This window comes from Cucurbita pepo, unplaced genomic scaffold (assembly GCF_002806865.2).
Source record: "Cucurbita pepo subsp. pepo cultivar mu-cu-16 unplaced genomic scaffold, ASM280686v2 Cp4.1_scaffold000232, whole genome shotgun sequence".
NCBI classification, from domain to species: Eukaryota; Viridiplantae; Streptophyta; class Magnoliopsida; order Cucurbitales; family Cucurbitaceae; genus Cucurbita; species Cucurbita pepo.
The window spans coordinates 28,942-50,809 of record NW_019646487.1 but is presented as its reverse complement, the minus strand read 5'-3'; the positions used below and the strand labels follow the sequence as shown (position 1 = coordinate 50,809).

At 34.2% G+C, this 21,868-nt stretch overlaps 3 protein-coding genes across 4 annotated transcripts; 2 read left to right on the top strand and 1 right to left on the bottom strand.

Moving 5' to 3' along the window:
• Window positions 1-1,667: 1,667 nt before the first annotated feature.
• Window positions 1,668-4,054, top strand: LOC111784548 (probable histone chaperone ASF1A). Its single transcript, XM_023665207.1, has 3 exons — window positions 1,668-2,060; window positions 3,043-3,158; window positions 3,447-4,054. The coding sequence occupies exons 1-3, from the start codon at window positions 1,952-1,954 to the stop codon at window positions 3,882-3,884; spliced, it is 663 nt and encodes a 220-aa protein (XP_023520975.1). The 5' UTR covers window positions 1,668-1,951; the 3' UTR covers window positions 3,885-4,054.
• A 1,661-nt stretch (window positions 4,055-5,715) lies between these two features.
• LOC111784553 (palmitoyl-acyl carrier protein thioesterase, chloroplastic-like) lies at window positions 5,716-8,050 on the top strand. The gene is made up of 6 exons (XM_023665215.1): window positions 5,716-6,316; window positions 6,394-6,527; window positions 6,672-6,785; window positions 6,875-7,043; window positions 7,126-7,194; window positions 7,379-8,050. The coding sequence occupies exons 1-6, from the start codon at window positions 5,975-5,977 to the stop codon at window positions 7,724-7,726; spliced, it is 1,176 nt and encodes a 391-aa protein (XP_023520983.1). The 5' UTR covers window positions 5,716-5,974; the 3' UTR covers window positions 7,727-8,050.
• Window positions 8,051-8,191: 141 nt separating this feature from the next.
• Window positions 8,192-13,148, bottom strand: LOC111784552 (CDP-diacylglycerol--serine O-phosphatidyltransferase 1-like). 2 transcript variants are annotated; one of them, XM_023665213.1, is made up of 13 exons: window positions 12,985-13,148; window positions 11,201-11,395; window positions 10,949-11,014; window positions 10,811-10,870; window positions 10,345-10,435; window positions 10,120-10,174; window positions 9,956-10,035; window positions 9,743-9,859; window positions 9,566-9,650; window positions 9,183-9,274; window positions 8,795-9,048; window positions 8,626-8,714; window positions 8,192-8,543 (listed from the first exon to the last, which is right to left on the bottom strand). In XM_023665213.1, exons 2-13 carry the CDS (start codon window positions 11,368-11,370, stop codon window positions 8,416-8,418), a joined length of 1,287 nt encoding a protein of 428 aa, XP_023520981.1. In that variant the 5' UTR covers window positions 11,371-11,395; window positions 12,985-13,148; the 3' UTR covers window positions 8,192-8,415. The 2 variants fall into 2 exon arrangements, with proteins under 2 accessions (XP_023520981.1, XP_023520982.1); XM_023665214.1 differs by lacking the exon at window positions 12,985-13,148 and adding an exon at window positions 12,789-12,949.
• Window positions 13,149-21,868: the final 8,720 nt, after the last annotated feature.

Sequence of the window (21,868 nt, the reverse complement as noted above, 5' to 3'; positions counted from 1 at the left end):
TTATAAAGTGAGAGTGGTTTTCTTCATGGTCCGATCTTATGCAATACTCATTGCATAGGACGCCCCCACTCACATGTCTCCACATGCACAATTTAGTGATCGCATTGTTTATATCATATACAAAAGTGGGCCGCATCCATAGTGTCCCCAGAATAAGGTACTCAGCCTTATCCTTATACTATAGATCATTTTGACTATATACTTGAACTTGATCCACTCTTATGTCTCTACATATAGTTCAAGTAATCATACTATAGCCAGAGTGTTCTTAGTTTATTGGATTTAGATTAATGATCGTAAAGTTTACTTTATTCAGTAACAATCTTTACTGAATAAACAACAATAATAACTTTATTGAAAATAGAATATGTTTTTGTTTACAAACTATGAGTTTTAGGACATAAAACCCAACAGTTATGGGAAAGCGATTATTTTTGTTTGAGTATAGAATGAGTTGAGATGACACATGTTGAATCTGATTATGAATGTTTACTGAAACGCGTATATACTGTCTTATGAATGAAATTTATGACTAGGTATCCATGTTTAGATTGCTATGTTATGTCTCTGTTTCAGATGCTTATGATGTATGCGGTTATACGAGGACAGATTAGGGGTTCGCCAACTAACCTCTAACTGTGAACCTGACTCGATTGTCAGAGGTCCGGATAACCATAGAACTGGCTTATGATATTTTATGATTTATGATTATACCATGTGAGGACTATTGTGAAGTTTGCCAGTTAGCTTCCTATAGTGAGCCTGTCACACGAGAGCCAGGGGCCCACAATTGTATCTCATGAGTTGGTCACGATTATTGTTCATGCATTTAAGTTATGCGGTTATATGGGGACGGTAGGGGGTTTGCCAACTAGCCCCTCATCGTAAACCTGACTCGACTATGAGAAGTTCGAATAACCATAGAATTAACCTATTTTATGATGTATGATTTATGCCCTATGGGGACTATTAGAAAGTTCGTCAGTTAGCTTTCTTTTGGTGAACTTGCCAGGAGCGACAAGGGTCCACAGTTGCACCTTAGAGTTGGCCGAGCTTTAGCATGCACAAACCCTATGAAAATTATACCAAAGTCGCACCTCGAAGACTTTGAAATATGATGATGATGGTAACGGGAGACTAGTAGATACCACTAACTAGGAGACCTAAAGAACTTAATAATATTTCGAGGGCTTAGGTCCAAATAGGACGAAAGAATGAGAAAACTTAGAGGGTGCATGGTAGTAAGATGATAGGGAACAAATCCCAAAAGAGAATAAACAAGATCAATAAAATTTAATAACAAAATACGAATTAATAGTAAGCTGATTACGGAGTATATTTTATATACTCATCTTTTTACTTCAACATTCTTGTAGCGGGCGAGGGATAAGCACACTTGAATTGTTGGCGGTAGAGAGTTCCTTTGTACTTAACTTTAAATCCTATCTAACTTTTTTTTTTTCTATCTGTAGCGGTTTCTTGTATATTTTAAATACTCATTTATTATTATTATCATTATTTTGACATCAACATTTGCATTGTCTACAATATAAATAACATATTATATTTTTGACAGAATGGTTCAATTAAACCTTCGTCAATATAATTCAAACCATTTTAATCATTTTTCATAAATTTTTATGAAATTTCAATCATTTCCATATGTGTTAACCTAACTTCATCTATCTATGACAATTGTGTTACAATGAATCTCTAAATCTCCCGCCAATTTGGGCATTCCATTTCCCTCCAAAAATTCCAGCGGCGGCGATTTATATATAATCGACGAACTCAGTTGTTGGTTTTTCATTTGGGATCCATCTTCAACTTCAATAGTGCCTGTAATCGGCCATCGTTATTCCGTTCGGTCGTTGATGAGTGATCCCCGAATTAGGGTTAAGATCGATCAATTTGGGGAATCAATTACAGAGCTGCGTTCCGGTTTCTGGCGATGAGTGCCGTCAACATCACTAACGTCACCGTCTTGGATAACCCTGCCGCATTTCTGAATCCATTTCAGTTCGAGATCTCATATGAGTGCTTAACTCCGCTTAAAGACGGTAATCTGTTTTGTTTTGATAGATTGCATCAGTTTGGGTGATGATTTGAACAGTCGATGTTGGGGTAACTAGATGTTGTCTTGAAATTATTTTATTGGATTCATCAGATTAAGAGTAGGATATTCCTAGTGTTTCGGCTTGTAAACTGGATATTTGCGTTTGGTTAATGATTTGTTTGCAATCGTTTCTCTACTCACATTTTGCGGAAGAAAACTTTGTGCCCCTGATTTCCTGTATACTGTTCGGATTTAAAATTAAGTTCAAATCTCGTAACCTAACGCCTGTATTCTAACGATGTGTTTTTTCATGCTTAAATCCTGATTTTGATGCTTGAGCCTTGGTAGTTTGTGATGGAAATTTGTCATTTCTACTCAGCTCTTTTGATATTGTTATCTTTGAAGGGTATTTGTATGTATACTCTTTATGGTACAGATTCATATATGCCTTTTAACTCCTAATGCTCATTTCAAAAGTTCTTATTCATCCTCTTTGGATATTTTTTTCTTGTGGGTGGAGGTTTGGTTTAGAACGTTGAATACTAGATATAGTAAAATTGTGTTAATCATGATGTTTGGATTTTTCTTGAGTATTTAGTCCGTAGTTCATTAGATGGTCGGGTAAGAGTTGAGTGTTACTAGAAAACCCAGATGATAATAGAACAAAAAATCATGTGCTCAAACTCTAGTAATTATTGTTCTTTTTGGAGATTGATATTAAGAGTCACTTTTCTAGACTTGCTAATTTTGAACCTAGATGTGACCAAAGTATTAAAAATATAAGCATAAGATCAATAATATATTAGCTTAAACTATAAATTATGCTCAATCTATTGCTCGTGATTTTGGATTTACGGGTCATTAATTTGATAAGAAACACTGCATTGTCATTTCTTAAGTTATTAGCTCAATGATCGATGTATTCTATTTTGGTTTTTGACTCAAATCAACTTTAATGACATGTTTTCTGTTTGATTATTCTACAGATCTAGAATGGAAACTCACCTATGTCGGATCTGCCGAGGATGAAACCTATGATCAGCTTTTGGAGAGTGTGCTCGTTGGACCTGTTAACGTAGGCAATTACCGTTTTGTTCTTCAGGTAATATATGCCGAGTCCTTCACTAGTGACAGTTTTAGCATGGCTTAAAAAGAGATGAAATTCAAGTAAAGATTTGAGTAATTAGTACAATTTAGTGATAGATTATCATATTTTTACTTCAAGGGGATTCGAACTTTTATCTTCTTGATCCGAAAAAAATAGTCTTTGTCAAACATCGATCTATATAAATACCTGATGAAATTTCACTTGTGTTGACTCAAATTTCTGCTCAAACTGGAATCTGACTGTTCTGAACTGGTACATTTGTTGGGATTGGAAATTTTGCAGGCAGACCCTCCGGATCCGTCAAAAATCCGGGAAGAAGACATCACGGGGGTCACAGTACTGTTGTTAACATGTTCATACATGGGACAAGAATTTATAAGAGTAGGATATTATGTGAACAACGATTATGATGATGAACAGCTTCGAGAGGAACCTCCACCAAAAGTTTTGGTGGAAAGGATCCAAAGAAACATTCTTGCTGACAAGCCCAGAGTCACAAAGTTCCCAATCAATTTTCATCCGGAGAACTCTGAACATGGTGGAGAGCAAAATTCGTCTCCACCAGTTGAAGCTATCAACAACGAAGAAGAAGAAGAAGAATTGCAGGCATCGCCATTGCCATCGCCATCACCACCACCATCAGCTACTGCATCTGATGAACCATCTCTGGAACAGGATGCCGTTGATACTGAAGCTCAGCCATCAGTCACGGCAAACTAAGGTTTGAGAGGTGATCCATATTTGGTAACTTTTGCTCTTGTTTGTAATCTAAAGCAGTGAGGTAGATAATGTTAATCAGACCAGTTTGAGAATGTGCATTAGATTATAAGAATTTAGAGAGTATGATTTCATATTTTATTCAAGTGATAATTGTGATAATTCCAAATTAATTTTGGTTATTTTATCTGCTTTTTATTCTATTTCTATTTCTATAGTTTCGTTAAGTATTTCAAAATGTCCAATTTAAAGAACCTTAGAACGCATTGCATCTTTTAATTAGGTTGAGGTAATCCGAACTTGGAAGAAAGTCTTCAAAGTCTTCATTTAGGTCGAGGTAATCCACCATTTGATAAACCAAAGAAACCAACAAGGCTCGTTGCTTTGATACCATATAATCTTGTACCACTTTTTTTTTTTGTTGGTAAAGATCTTTTGCTTAGAAAAGCTATTTTTTAAAGTGTTGTATGAGTTATTTCTTCTGCTCTTGATATTGTCGCCTCTTCAAATTCATTATTAGCATATATTATCTTTTTTAGCTTTCCTTTTAGGTTTTAAAACGCGTCTGTTAGGAGGAGGTTTTCACACCACTATCAGAAATGTTTCGTTACTTTCTCCATCCGATATGAGATCTCACAAATGTTTACCCAAATAAGTTTATAATATGTTTTGGTTTTAAGTAAGGATTAAGAATGAAGTTGAGCTGCGAAGATGAACTTGTTGAATAATTGCAATAATTGCTCTAAAAATGTTTGTAATTAAGTTTTTTTTTCTTTCCAAGAATTTGGTAAAAAAAAAAAAAAAAAAAAAAAAAAANTATGTCGTTAACTAATTAAAAAATTATTTTAACATTTTACAATTGAATTGACAAAAAAGAAATGTTATTTTTTATATTTACTCATTAACAATTTGTGTAAATAATATGTTTTACTTTTTCTTGAATATAAGTCATTTGTATGAACATACTAAAAGGAAACAAGAAAAATAGTTTTAACAATCGGTAAAAAAAAAAATCATAGTTGAAATCTTACCCGATAGACATGAATAATTAAATAAAATAAAGTGACTCATATATAATCCTTTCGTTCTTTAAGATTTGAATTTAGTTTTTATTTTATTCTTGAAATCTTAAAATATGATATATACCGTATGTGAGGTTTGATTTAGTTTTTAATTGGTAGGGACATTCGACAAAATTGGAACGATACAGAGAAGAATAGCATGATCCATGTCCAAACAATCTAAATCCTGGGTATGGATCATTTCAAATGATATGAGAGCCATACCTTTCCCAATAAGATGTGGTTCAGGGACGAACCCAGGCAAACGTTGATGGACATGTGATACCCGAGTAAAAAAGGGTACATAAATGAACCGACACTACATTTGAATAAGAGTGATCCTAAAAATAGAATGATTAAGAAAAGCTTACAAGAAAGGAAAGTTACTACATGTACCAATAAGGTGTACCTTCATTAAGAATGTCATAGTTTGAAGCAATTTTACGTTAAGTGACATTTTAGGAATTTTTCTAAGTAAAAAGTAGGTAGTGTGACCATGTCAATAGCTAGCGTGACTATGTCGCTAACGAATGGAATTTTGGAGCCATCAGATGTCAAATATGGATTTATAGTTTTCACTCTTCACAAGTGAGAAGCGTGATCATATTGTCGAAGAATACCGATGCCATCAAGTGCCAAATCCGAATTTCAAATCCGGGTCTTATGTTCTTATGTTCACACACAAACACACTCACACAAGCAAATGGGTTGATCAATCAAGGTCTTATGTTCACACACAGACACACACACACACACTTTTACTCTATCACTCTATCTACCAATTACTCAAAAAGAAAATTCTCCTCCATATGCAAAGATCCAAACTCCATCTCCATCTTCGTCCTTCAACGATTCCATTGTCGATCAATACTAAGATTCCATAGCCATTTTTCCGATGGACCTATGCATTTCTTTGTTATCTTCATTTTTCTACTGAGAATGAAGTAACTTGTTCTCTTCTTCCTTGGGCAAATCCGCCATTTTCCACTATAAGATCGCAATGGCCGATCCTCTGTTTCAGAAGCTCTTCAAATGGCTTCTTTCTCTTGCCCTGTTTCTTATGTTGTGAGGTGCTCCACTGCCAAAGAAGCGAATGATTCTAACAAGCAGAGGTATGTTAACGTTAATGGCAATTTTATTGGGTCCATTTCAGAAGCTTCTTCGAGATCTTTGATTGCTTTTGTTGCGGAAAATGGGTGTGTTGTTAATGATGTTCGACAGAAAATTCCTACGAAGAAGCAGCTGGTTGATACTCATCGGCAAGGGCTGATCATCGAAGGAGGTGTTGGGTATAGACAAACTGTTGTGATTCGATCGTATGAAGTTGGTCCTGATAAGACTGCAACTCTGGAGAGTGTCATGAATCTTCTGCAGGTAAGGGATGCCCAACTTGTGTTCGACGAAATGCTTAGCTCACTTTAATTGATTGGAACCGTTTGTGTTTCTTGTAGGAAACAGCATTGAATCATGTTTGGATGTCTGGACTCCTCAGCAATGGCTTTGGGGCCACCCATGGCATGATGAAGAACAATCTCATCTGGGTCGTTTCGCGAATGCACGTCGAAGTCGACCACTATCCTATATGGTGTGTTCTCTTGATACCTTCAAAATATTAGTCCTACTAAGTCATCAGTTTTGCATCTATTGGGCATTGAGATGATCATGGGGAACTTGTTATCTATCTGATTGAAATGTCACTTATTTTCATTGTGCACATGGAGCTCTGCAGGGGGGAGATTGTTGATATCGATACGTGGGTTGGGGCATCGGGTAAAAATGGAATGAGGAGAGATTGGCTAATAAGAAGTCAGGCCACCGGTCATGTTTATGCTCGGGGTACAAGGTAATAAGAATTTGATATCTACATAGCAGTTCTTCCAAATTTGTACTCATTTACTGCCATCTCTTCTGGTGTACTGAAACATAAAACAGCACATGGGTGATGATGAACCAGCAAACAAGACGCCTCTCAAAAATGCCAGACGAGGTAAGGGCAGAGATTTCACCATGGTTTATAGAAAAGCATGCTATCAAAGAAGATGCCCCTGAGAAAATTTCCAAGCTTGATGACAAAGCCAAGTACATGAACTCTAACTTGAAGGTAAAAATCCTTAAAACTCAAAACAACGGTTCGGTTTCCACCCGAATTTAGAAAGAAATGCTGATAATTGCTGTTTACCCAGCCAAAGAGAAGTGATCTGGACATGAACCACCATGTCAACAATGTCAAGTATCTAAGATGGATGCTAGAGGTATCATTCATTACTCTAGCAAGACTTTCCCCTTTTATAACTCGATTCGTGGTGGTTTGAAGAAACCGAACCACGAGCTTATCCCCAGGGGTATTGAAGTCTTTAAGACGCCCCGAGGGTCGATACTTTACCGTTAGAAAAAGAAATCCATTCAAGTTTTGACACTTTTATATGCCTATTACAGACGATACCTGACCATGTTTTGGAGTCCCATCAACTGTCTAGTATCATATTAGAGTATAGAAGGGAATGCGCAAGCTCTGATATAGTTCAATCACTATGTGAGCCAGAGAATGATGGAATCCTCAGGGATATGGACATGATAGAAGATAATGAAATCAATATCCTACATGGGTTTTCCTTGGCATCTGAGATTCTCAAATGTGGTGGGCTGTTGGGATCTTATAACCAAGGAGCATTGAGGTATGCACATCTACTACAAATTGAAGGGGAAGCTAAGAATGAAGAGATAGTGAGGGGAAGAACCACATGGAAGAAGAAGCTTACCACTATACCATTTTCCACACAGTAAATATCATGTCTAGCAGTCTCGTGCCTCTTTACGAAGAAGACAACACGCCACAGTGCAAGATTCCTCCAAGCAAAACAGGATTATTCATAGTCATGTTGCTTTGCTTCACAAGGGAGTTCATCAGATGGAGCTGCTCCTGCAAATGTAATAGAAATGACAGAGCATCCCTTCAAAGAGGTCAAGAAACTGTGTAAACATAAGAGAAACAATGTAAGTTCTTTCCGTAAGTTTATCCTTCTTATATATGTATATGTGTTTTTTTTCAAGAGATTCTAATGCTACTGAATCCAGCTGATTCTGAACTCAGCATTCTGTGCTTTGGAAGTTTCATGTTCCGTAACTACAAATATCAATGGAGATGTATGAGTATGGAGAGAACCCAAAAGGAAAAATAATCACAAAAATATATCAATCTGAGACACAAAAACTAAATAAACTTAACAAGCAAAATGAAAACCCAAAAACTAAATCAAATCTACCCTTGCTTCTATCTAGAGAAAAAGCATAGGAAATTTTCCACTCGGAAACTCGATTTCCAAAACCAAAAAGATTGCTCATCTGGGAAACTAGTTCCCTTTTCTAAGAGGAAAATCATGTACAATCAATGTGGGCTGGGTAAAATATTTACATGGGAATCCCCCTTATGACAGGAAGAAACTAAAGAATAGTCTACCACAGCTGCTGAGAGATCATTGCTTCTTTCTCGCTAAACTTCGATGTGATTGCCACGACCAAATTAGAATGAGTAGCACGAGTGCAGCCCCAATAGAGCTCCAGAAGATTATCAGCCCAAGGGGCATTGGATTAGGATATAAACCTGACATAAAAACACACCAATGGCAGCCAGTTACAAGCTTGAAACTAAACCATTAGAGATTTAGAAGATCACAAAATCTTACCATGTCCAAACTTTATACAAATAAGGAGTTCAATGATGCAAATTGCAAGTGAGAGCCAACAAAACGAGCCAACTTTCTTCACAGGCTTTCTGGAATATATATTATTAGTCAAGATGGATGGATTTGTTTGAGAGAAAAAGAATTCATGGGGTAGAGATGGAGAGTGTACCGATCTTGAAGATACGAATTGTACTCGCGAATCGTTGGGATTGCTATTAGCCACCACAAGATTAGCCTATATATGATCACAGGATTCCTAGGAGGTACCCAAAGACAAAACTTCAAAAAGAATGTATTGAGCTCGACTGTCAGAAAGATGATGCAAAGACTTATAACTTGAATGAATCGCCATGGACCGAGCAACGGGTGCCATTCATCTTTGTCCCACTGCGCCGGTGTGAATTGTCCCAGTGTCCGTTTCACCTGAATCAGAGAAACAGCACATTTGATTCTTTAGTTAGCTAGAAGAGGAGGAGGGATGGCATCACCACAACTAATAACGCTTACAAAAAGATAATCTATCAGAAACTGAAGAAGAATTCATACGGTTGACGTACTTTTCCAATAATGTTTGGTTGACGACTGAGACCGACCCACTTGTATGTTTTACCATCGAAGTATCGAACGGTACGCATTCCCGCCCAGATGCCTGCAAAATTAGTCATACATGAACTCGGAAAACCCGTATTTATTCTAAACTCAACGATTAGTTGAACACATAACTATGAGAACACTCAAACCATCCTTGTCTACGTAAGAGGATTCAATAACCAGTAATCTATCTATTTCAAAACATCTGAAAGTCAGAACTCAAAAGATTGGATAACAGACCAAGAAGTTTACTCTGATAGGATATGACAAGAAAAACAATTAATCCAAACAGAACCTAAGAGTGGCAAACAAATCATGTGGCCATGGGGAAGAAAGAGAGAGATCTCACCAAACCAGTTACAAATCAAAATATCAAGAACGATACTGTCCCACCAGCATTCATTGAAGTTCGGCAACATATGGCGAAACGTTAGCTGAAAATCAAGAGATCTAATGATTATATCAATGAATGCCAAACTTCGGTCGAGATCACTGTATGAAATTCATAGAGAACGAAAAACCGAACCTCCATCATCTCAAACCCGATGGACAATACCCATAGTAGAACTTGGTTACGAATCATTATAGCCTTCCCCCACCATCCAATTATATGAGCTGGAACAAATTCATCAAAAAGTGTCTCCTGGAAATAAGAACAAGAAAGTATGATGAATATCATAGATGTGAAAAACAATATTGCAGCAGAACAGTTGGAGTATATAGGCAAAAGATTTCGTACATAAACATTCTTAAACCTGCTTCTGGAATTTTCAGGTAAATAAAGACGACAATCAGCACCATAAGATCTTTCAGGAAGTTCTGCATGAAATGGAAGGATATGTAAACCAAAACTAGATTCATCCAAATGCACCAAAACAGTTCAACAAAGATGTAGGACATTACCAATACCAAGGTCGGGATGGAGAAACTTCATGAACTGTCGAGCATCGTCACGACTCTGGAAGACAATTATAACATGATGTTAAAACCAAAGCCAATTTCTAAATGTAGAACATGTATAGAAGTCATAAAGTGAAAATTTTATACACAAAACTTAAGTATTCAATCAAGATCCTGTTTTTTTGATCAATTACACAATACAATACTCCACTATAAGGGAAACATGACCTGAAAAAGCAAAAAGGTAAGCGCTATCAAATAAATGACAGCCATTCCATGAACCAAACGCCAAATTGCTGGATGTGGCCTAATCAAAATCCTGCAAGTAATGATCTCAAGTGTGAGGGGCATGACAATACCTTATCAGAACTTCTCTAATCATAAATCCTACCAAACTGATCTCAAAAAGCTTCCATTTCATATCCGACGAGAACTGAGTGTTAAACGAACGATTACAAAATGCACAAATATAAAATGGAGGTCTCAACAACAATGAAAGAAGTCTGAGATTTGCAATCTTTTAATGCAGAAACAATGATCATCTCGTTAAATGACGTGTAGATGAAGAACAGGAACAAAGGAAATCTAGAGTCGAAAAAACGTTCCAACTTTCTTAGAAGTATTAATGTAAACTCTATACCATAGATTTTTCTTTTATGTACAATACAAAAGATGAGGATGAATAACCACTTACGTTGATGGGGCTTGCAGCAAACAATAGGCAAGAAATACTGAAATCATAGCCCATACACCCCTACATGGAATAGCACTTAGTAGGATGAGCTTCTAACATAAACAAAACAGTGATGACCTAATTAAAATCGACACAAACCTTTTGACCGATTTAGCGCTATCCTCATGCGCCGCGTTTTGAGGATCAAGGGCTCCACTAGACCAACTGGTTAAGACATACATTCAGACGAGCAACAAGATAAATAACGGATGTTAAAAACACACTAAAGAGTCGAAGTTTCCTTCATATGCTAAGCCAACACAAAGTTCAAAATAAACCACTACAAATGCAGCAAAAACTTGGACAGAAGAATTTAATGATAAGAAACAAGCTATTGCACAAAACACTCACATAAGGAAGCATGCACCAATAAGTAACAAGGATATAGTACGAGGCTTGTATGCCCAAGCAGTCCAGGGATCAAGATCTTCACTCATACTCAGTGAATTATAATCACCATTTACTTGAACCAAATGGTTTCTTTTCCTTGCTCGTTTCGGTCCATCAGGTTCCATAGCCATTTTTTGAAAGGACGCTGCTTGCTAACTGCAAATCATAAACATAAATGATGTTACCAGTTTTCTGAGAACATAATACAGAGTTATAAGTAAAAGAATTCCTAAGCTGCCTCCTCCAACAGGAATTGTAAGGCTTAGTGTATGGAAGGGGCAAAAAGGCATTAGAAAAACGACAGAACACGAGCACCTTTAGGAACACCAGGTAGAACTATAGCTAGAACACAGAAACACCATCCTTATAAATGGCAGGACGATACTTTTAAGAGCATACAATGGGTAATATGTGCACGTCTACCTCAATCATCAAATATATTAGTAGAAAAATCAAAAGTTGGTTGGACCATCAAAAAGTATTCCACTGCTTGAAACATTCAACTCCGAACCATATAACTCCAAAATAAGAGAGATGACATCTGTGTCCAAGATCATTCGGAAAAACTACATGTCACTCAACTTTTACCTTTCTACATATTGAACCTTCGAGTTAAAGTTCGAGTTAAACTTCTGGTCAACTTCGTTAATTTGTTTAAAACATTTATATTTGTGTTAAAAATCAACATAATTCTAGAAATTAAGTCCATTCTTTAGCCCTTCAACAAGAAAAGAAGCCAAAAGTAGTGCAGAAAAAAGTTCCAAGGGAAGTATGTGAAAGAGTAACACATATTTGTCAATAAAATGAATCCACAAATGATGATAAATATGGAAACATTCCTGTGATGAGGTTCACATGATTAAAGAGGTTCTTAGCAATGAAAATCTGATACTCTAAATCATTACAGAATCAGAAAATGAATGAGAACATTGTGGTTCAGTCAAAAAAGGAGAGCAGAAAGGGGCATTAGATGGTATGATTAAGAAAAACATTCCATAGAAGCATGTGAAATCTAATCCAAATGAATGGTCCCTACAGATTTCCCTTTAGCTGATTGTGACATTCATCACCAATCACAATAGTTTAGCAATGAACTTCCAATCACTACAACTTACCTGTTTCACCTATCAATTGGATGCGTATATCCTTCAAAGTCCAAAAGGGATTCTCAAATCTCAAGTCAAACTAGTTTATCCAAAGGGCAAGCTAATAATGCATTAATTAAGCCTATGATATTCATAGCCTTATGAAGTGATTTAGGAAGAAGTGGTCAAAGATATGAAATCAAGATAAAAAACAAACTTAAAACTACAACCAAAGAACCCACAACGGTGGGTAATGCACATCATAATGATGAAATAGATGAAAGTAAACATGTAGCGATGGATCCAACAAATCATGAATCCTGAAACTGATTCAGTATGTAGATACAAATCCAATATGAACAGAAAGAAGCAGTGGAGGAGAAGTGAATGAGTAAATAGAAAGAAGTAAAAAGGTTAGAAGAAGAGTGTAGAGAGAAAGCAAAAAAGGGAAGGAAGGAGCCCACCATGAAATAAGAGCATGTAATTGAAGGCGTTGCATGTGTTTGGGAAAATATAAAGTAGGCATTAAAAACCCATTTGAGAAAAGGGAAATTGATCTGAGAAACAGGGAGAAAAGGGATGGGATGAATGAAAGGCAAATTCATCTGTGTTGTTCCATAGAGAAGGAGGAGGAGGAGATGGAGGGAGGGGGTTACTTACGTAGAGAGGGGTGACAACGAGGTGCCCTAGCCGTACGATTGGAGGACAAAAGGATCGTAGCCGTGAGATGAGAGAGAGGGAGAGAAAGTGGAAGTTGCAATAAAGCGGTGGAGAAGAGGAAGAAGAAGAAGAAGAAGAAGAAGAAGAAGAAGGAGAATTAAATAAATAAATAAATAAATAAATAAATAAATAAATAAAAAGGATGGAAATCAAATCCGTATAAGCATCTGATTGGATTGGCAGAAATGAAAAAGAGGGGAATTGGGAAAATCAATTAGCTCTGTGTTACAGTAGACAGAGAAAGAAAGGCACCAACAAAAAATAAAAAATAAAAAATAAAAAAAAAAGGAGAGAGAGAGAAATTTGAGTAGAGAGAGAAAGAAAGAAGAGAAGGGAAAAGTCTAACCTCTTTTCCTTATCTCTCAGAGAGAGAGAGAGAGAGAGAGAGAGAGAGAGAGAGAGAGAGAGAGAGAGTCTGCAACTGTTGCAGAAAGGCAGGTGAAAAAAAATGGAGCATTAAGATGAGAGAGAGAGAGATGGTCAAAGAGAGACAATTATTTTTTATTTATTTATTATTATTATTAATCTAGATGGGTAATTTTCTTTTTTTTTTTTATAGCAAAATCTAATATATACTCGACTCAAAATTAAATTTTATGAATTTCTAAACTTTTTATTTATTACATATAAATTTTAATTTTTTAATTTTATTTTAATAAAATTTTAAAATTAGTTTCCTATTAAATTTAAATTTAAAATTTTAATTTTTTTTTTTAAATGTTACCGACTAAATAAACACAAATATTAAAGTTTTTCTAAGAATATAAAAATGGCTCAAATGATTCATAAGAGAAACTATAAAAAGCAATAAAATTTAATGTTTAAAATGTTTTGTAAAAGCATGCTTTTACATTTTTTTTTATTATTATTTTAAAACAATTATCCAAAATTGATTTAAGAAAAATGTTGTATAAAATTTTAAATATATATATATATATATTTTTTTGTTTAATTTTTAAGAATATTTGAGAAAGTCGTTTTCATATAAAAATAATATCCAAATATATTCTGGTATTAAAAATATATTTTAAAAAGACAAATATAACTTTTTTAATATTATTTTTATATTTATTATTATTATTATTTTATTGCATTAAATATCCGAAGGCATCCTCCAAGGATCCCATCCTTAATTGCCGCATATTTCCTTTGCATGTTTCTCCCCTCCTTTATCAACTTTTCCTGTTTATTAAATTACCATTATACCCTTGGATGCCTTTTTCAATTTCCTTACAACATAAAATCATAATTATTTTTTTAAAAAAAAAAACTTAAATATTCTCTTTTATTTAGCGTTTGACATGTCATCATCGGATGAGACAGAAATCAAAAAATTGAATCTTCAAACGTTACAGTCGATAATTTGTATCTAATTAATCGAAAAACACATATTTACAAAACCAATAACTTTTACGGGATTTTGTAGACCAAGCCTTGAACGAAGAGTACTATTCATAGTTTTGGATGGGTATCGGGGTTAGGAGAAAGATGCAAATAGAGGAAAGTATAGGGGCATAAGGGCAAAGGGAGGATAGGAGATGGAATAATTTAGGGTGAGCAAGATGTGACCTTAAGCACAAAGGGTCATTTCATTGTTCCTCTTGTTTATTTGTGTTGAACATAAATGAGAGGGGGGGCCTTCATGTTCATGTCTTTATGGTTGGTAAATAGTGCCAATTTTGGTTAAACTCGTAGCCATGCACTTCCCAAATAATTTCAAATTTTGATGCGATTGATTGAAATTATGCCATAAATTACTATGTCGGTTATGAACATAAGTCGATGAAATGACAAATACAATCATGAAAGACATTGTTTATCGATCAAACTTTCATATATTGTCCAAACCGTTATGTATAATCATCGAGCTTCTCATAGCTGTACCATACTCATTTAACGACTAGGCTAGTCCCGTGACTTTCATCTTTTTGTGAATGTGAGGACGATTTTTGTGGATGCTTGTTTGAATGTGATTTACTTGTGTCGTGAAAAAGAAAGACAAAATGAGCTTGTTAACTACTTGTGTACTATAACTCTAATACCTAAAAGGCTAGTGAAATAGTTAAAATAAGACAACATTCCTTTAAGTTTTGGGTTAATCAAAGAAAGTTAGATTAGGGCGAGTTTCTCTCGAGGGGTGTAAATGGGTTGAGTTAAAAAAAAATCTTTAGGACTAATATGGAATTTTGGGTTGGTTGGATTGTTGACGGGAACAACTCAAATAGACGTCACAACCCAACTCAACTCGGTTGACCGACAAAAAAAAAAAAAAATAAATAATAATAATAATAATGATCAAATTATAACCTTCTTTCATTTTCTTTTCTATCAAATTCATGATTACTTCAATAATTAATTGTATTAAGAATTATATGAATATTTATGGAAAAATTAGAATGCTTTATTTATTTATTTATTTATAAATATTTTAAATATAAAGTAGTTTAAATTTTTATTTGAATATGGTGGTAGTGAATGGAAGTTTGATTTTATAATTAAATTAAAATAAAAATTTATTATTATTATCCATTTGGGATGGAGGAGGAAATATATTAAAGATAATAAAGGAGGCTAAAAAAGAGACAAACATGAGCTAAGAAAAAAAAGGAAAAAGGTAAGCCCAAAATTTTGACTCATAACTTGTCAACATAACTAAAACAATTATTCTTTGTGATATACTTTATTTTGAAACGATTAGAATTTGATATAAAATCGACTACTCGGTTTTTTTTTTTTTTTTTAATACTAATTAAAAAGAATATCGGACTTATATATATTTATTGGATAGATATGGAGTAAAATGTCATCATTATAAAAAAAAAAAATACCCCTAAATTTTCAAACGTTTCATTAGGTATCAGTTCTATTTTTCTACTGAAATAGAGTCGTTACTATATGAATGATATGACTATTAACTGCAGAAATATTCTTTTAAAATATTTAAAACAATACCATGAACTTACACGTTAAAACTAAAATCCTTAAATGAATTCAAAAATATATATATGAAAAAAAGAATAAATAGAATATCCAAAACTAGAAAATAAAACATTCACCTAATCTAACCTAAAACTATAAAATTAGATGAAATGCAACTACCCTAATACCAGTTCCATTGTCTTAACGCGTCCTCTTTAATTAATTTATTAATTAATTTATTTTGTTTTATCTTATTATTTTTTAATCGTTGTTACATAATAATATCCTTGCTTAAAATAATAAAAAAAAAATCTAAAAAGTATTTTTACCATTCTTTAGTTTTGGACGAAAACTTTCGCATTCATTTCAAAAATAATCTTGAACTTTTAATAATATTTCAAAAATACCTTTAAACTTTAAAAAGATTCATTAATATCCTTCAATTTTTCAAACAAATTTTTATATTACTACTATGTTTCAAAAATACTTGTAAAATTTTAAAAGTAGTATTAACATCGTGTATCTTCATAAAAAAAAAGTTTTAAAAATTCTTATCATCAATATATAAACGAAAACTGTTTATCAACATCTCATAGATTATCTCAACTTTTAATGTTACTTTTGAAAGTTCATGAGTATTTTTTAAACACGGTCGGTGAGTGTATTTTTTAAATTTATTTTAAGATATTTTTGTAATTTTTAAAAAATTAAAAATGTGTTTTTTTTTAGGTTTTTAAAAAAGTTTAACCATATTAAAAATAAGTGTATTTCTGAACATCCAAAATGCAAAAAGGTTAAGAGCTATTTTATTAATTTTAGATAAGAGTTTTGTGGTTCATTTTTATAAATAGAGAAAATTCATAAGTGTATATATTTTTGTATTAAGTTATGTATGGAAGCAACATTGAAAGGCTAAATCCTTACAATTTATGATCTATCTTAAGGGCTATAAGGAAAAAAAAAATGAATTTACCCTAACTTCAGGCGTCGTGACGAGTGGAAAGGTGTCTTTCTTTTATATGGAAAAGTAAAAGTATGACGTGGATTGAATATTTTAAGAAATACTTAACAAGTGACTCCCGTAGTGAGTTAGGAAATACATACACAAGTAATCATTACTTGGAGGACATTTAGTCAGGCCTAATATTGGATGTGCAATACTTCTCTACACACGACCTATGTGCGCGTACATAAACTCACTAGACAGACGTATACATACTCCCTCAATTTGCCCTTCAGCTAACACACACGACTGAAGCCATGGAGGAAAATCACATGATATCATGGTGAACATAAATATCATAGTGTACACGTATGTACTCATCATAATGGTGAAGTTTCAAGGGACGGAGAGGAAACCACACCCCCCAGAGTAAGAGACGAAGATAGTGTTGAAGCCAGAAGAGTTGCCACAGTGGGGGAAGAAGCCGGTTTTGGCAAGGAGACTGGCGACGACTTGGTTGGCGAAGAGGCCATTGCAGCGCCCAGATTCTGAGGGTAAATCTCTGCAGAAGGTCGATAGTCTTCTCAAGATTCTGTATATTTTCGATGAGAACGCTGATGAAGATTCTGAGGTTAGGGTTTCTGCTGGATGAAGGGAAGATTGGGAAGAAAATGAAAAAGACTATGTTGGCTAAGGAAAAACCGATTGTGTTGGAGAAAGTGAGGTTGTATGTACAGAGTATACAAAGGGTGATTTTGAGGTCAAAAGGGTGGAGCCGAAAAGTAATCAACAGTTTGCGACAACCATGGAGATTGCCCATGTGGTGTCATAGCCAACCGTGGTGGTGGAGAAGAAGATGAGTAAGGGATTCAGAAGCCATTGAAAATAAAGGATTGGGTTGCTAAACCAAAAGGGCTCTGATACCATGAGAATATTTACTAAAATCACCGTTGCTAAACCAAAAGGGCTCTGATACCATGAGAATATTTACTAAAATCACCGCATTTAGTGAAAGTTATCTATTTATAATCAAATAAATTACGAGGATATGAAAAGAGCAATAAATAGAAAGATAAGCCATAATGGAGATATTTACCTTATAATAAAAGATCAAATATGATATAATATATAGTAAACTATAATTCAGTACTAAATATTCTTAACAATAATGGGAAGTATACTAATGCATGTGACATACAAAAATGCATGAGGTCCACGTACCTTTTCGAACTATTCCATTTGAAGTATGCTCGACTTAAGGTCATCGACGCATTCCCATTTGATTTCTGCCTTTGGGAGCCCTCTCCAGCTTAACTAGGAATTCTTGCATGTTCTACCTGGGGTTGTCGATGTGAAGTCTTCGCTCAGCCAAGATCTCTTCTACTACTTTCTTGCTTGTATCTTTCATCATGCTTGTATCTTTGTTACGTTGATGGTCATCATCATCTGGGTGGTATGGTTTCAAGCTATTTACATGGATGATAGGGAAAATCTTCATCCATGTCAGTAGTCAAGACGATATGAATTTTTTCCTACTTTTTCAATGACTTCGATGAGCTCTTCGTACTTCCGCACTAGTGTTTGGTCCCTATTTCCTTGGAATCAAAACTTTTCTAGTCTCAGCTTGATCATAACTTGGTTACTGATTTGGAATTCTAATGACCTGCGTTTTAGGTCTCCCACTTCTTCGTTCGTCATGAAGCTTTCTCTAGATAGACACCTGCTACTTTAGATGGTTGCTTCCACTCCGGGGTGAAGTTATAGGCGTGTGGATTTTTTCCAACATGGGGATGGTCAATGACATGGGGCATGAGTGGCTATCTACCACATACTATCTTGAAGAGGGTCTTTCCTGTCGATGAGCTTTGCTTGTTAGAAATGACCTACGATCAAAATATGTCGAAACAAACAACTAAATAAGAAAGAACAACTTGAGGGGAGAAAGCTTAATAAAGGAACCTTAAACACTTGTGCTTTTCAATGCTCTTTGTTCTTGTGAAAAGAGCATACTCAATATTTATAGGGGAGAAAGCACTAACTAGCTTCCTAAATTTTCTCATCAAGTTAAGAACCACTAACAATCTTAGTAACTAAAGCACTAAACTTGTCCACAATTTGAAATCTACTGACAATTCTCTTAAAATTACTCCATAAGTTTGTAAATTATTCTACTAATTCAAGTTTATTAACTCACAATCTCCTCTATAGACTTGACAAGGCTCGAGATTCTTCACTCCCAGCAATTCCTGCGTCTCTGTAAACTTAACCCTTGCTAGCGCCTTGGTTAGAATATCTGCACGTTGTTCTCTAATGCATACGAACTCCAAAAGAATTTGTTTCTTCTCAACAAACTCATAGATGAAGTGGAAGCGAGTGACAATGTATTTGCTGCGTCCGTGAAATACTGGATTCTTAATCAGTGCAATCACAGATTTGTTGTCGATGAATAGAGTTACAAGCTTTAGCTCACGTCTAGTCTCTTTGCTCAACAAGTTTCTCAACCACAATACCTGGCATGATGCTGCAATTACTGTCTTGAACACGTGCTCACAGGAAGATAGTGCCACAGTTTGCTGCTTCTTAGATTGCCCAGAGATAAAATTTCCATTGAGATAAAACGTATTTCTATGGTGTTTTTTCTATCGTCAATGTCTCCAGCTAAATTACTATCGGTAAACTAACTATATTGTTGAAGTTAAGAAATGCATGTATATGTAAAAGATGACTTTGACTATTATGAAAAGTGGAACATAAAACTAAATTGAATTTTTCTCCAATTATTTTTTTTTATAAAAATTTGATCGTACACTTCTATATACACGATCCATGCACATAAATCCACTGAGCGAGCATCACTTTTATACTTTCTAGACCTAACTATGAACATGCGTACAATCATAGTTGAAATCAACATAAAAGAATCGAACATTTATTGTATTTGGGTACCATATATAAAAATAGTAATTCAGATAGCAACATAAAAATATTTCTTGCATACACCATTTACTTAACACATGATTAGTGTCACAATCATACATTTTCAACCAATGAGACACAATTTGTGCATAGAGGAGATGAAGAGAAACCAATGAGACCAAAGAGAGCAAGAGAAACCAACGAGTGATATTCGAGAGAGGTCTTATCGACCGTGCCATGTCTACGTGAATGAGAGGACGTCGTGCACAATATCAAATGTCACAAATCATTTATATTAAGGAATTATACCATTATAAACATTTATGACAATATTTTAACTCATATGCATATTATATTTGTTATTTTATAAATAATATAAACCACTTGAAGTTTTAAATTCTTTTTCAAAATTGGAATGATATTTTTTCGTGGAAAAAAAAAACAAATCTCCAAAGTAAAAGATCTTATTGCTATTTTCTATTCACTAGAATCTCACTTTTGAAATAAAAATAAAAATAAAAAGCCATGGACGGCTGAGGAGAGCAAGTCAACACAAGATTTAAGATAAGATATATATATATATATATATATATATATATATATATATATATATAATGTAAAAAACAGTCCACAAAAAAAAGGTAAGATATTAAGTAAAAAAAAGGAAATAATTGACTAGTGGACCACCAAAAGCAGCCCCTAGAAGCTTACCCTAATATACATTAATGTGCTACAAATTATTTATAGTCAATTTCAACCAGGTGCTTTCTTATAAAAACTATCAATAAATGGTCTAAAGAATTGCACTATTCTTATATGGTACAATCAAGAATTAATGGGAGTTACCATCACTCTATTAATTAGGGCAAATGCCTTTCGGTACTTGCCTTCTTACGTCGTACTCTTGCTATGGACAAATTAATATTTATTCGTTTACCAATTCAACGTTAAATTTTAGAGATGTTCATAGAATTCAAGAACCTGTTCAACGTGGAATACCCAACTCAATCTATCGGTTTGGGTAGGGTTGAAGGTTTGGTAAATAAAAAATTTCGGTCGTTTCGTGGGTTAACATTTTTTAGTTGGATCCACCTGACAAACTCGAAAATAGGGTTATAACACAACCCAACCCTACGTTACTTATATGATTACATGAAGATTAAGAATATTTGATGTTTATAATTGATGTTAGTGATGTATTGTTACTTATGAATGTTTGAAATTTAAGCATCATGAGATTGGTAGATTTTTTTTAAAAAATAATTAAAAAAAACAACTCCGTGACAACCCATCCCACCTCGAAAATAGAGGGCAGAATTGGATTAAGTTGTAAATTTTATTTGGGTCGCTCCAGTTCCCAACCAACCAATCCTACATTTTTAGTTGATCTAAAAGATTTTTTTTCAAGAGTTACACAAATATAACATGATAGGTGGAACGCTCCATGACCATAATTAAGATAAGGGTTTTTAATCCAAATTCGACATCTAATAGTTCCGACATTCCATCACCTTTTTGTTTTCGTAACATGACCATGTTATCTACTCAACTTAAACTACTTCTAAGAGTGAAAATTTATACCGACCATTTTAGTATGTTTTGTTCTCACTCACATGCAACGTCAAACGAACATGGAATTATTTGAAGTCAAGTACGTTTAATTTTAGTAGTGTTCATATGATTGAGTCACAAAAAAAACGTGCACTCTATTGGTATACGTTGTTTAAAGTGCAAAGGTCTAAATGTTTGTCGGGTGATAAAAGAGAATAATTAGAGTTGTGTGGAAGTAGGCAATAATTTTGGAGGGGGTAAGAGGTTTTAATTGATTGAAAGTGAAATATGAAGATAACAAAGTAGATGAGAGAGTACTTCAAACAGTGTACAAATGGGACTTACTGTTGTTCGATGTTGATCATCAATCTGGACTTACTTGTCTGTATTTTATTCAATAAATTATAAATTATTTTTAAATATTAAAAAAAAAAAAAAGGAATCTTTAATAATAATGCAAAAGTGAAATATTGCAATTATTCTCTTTTTTTTTTT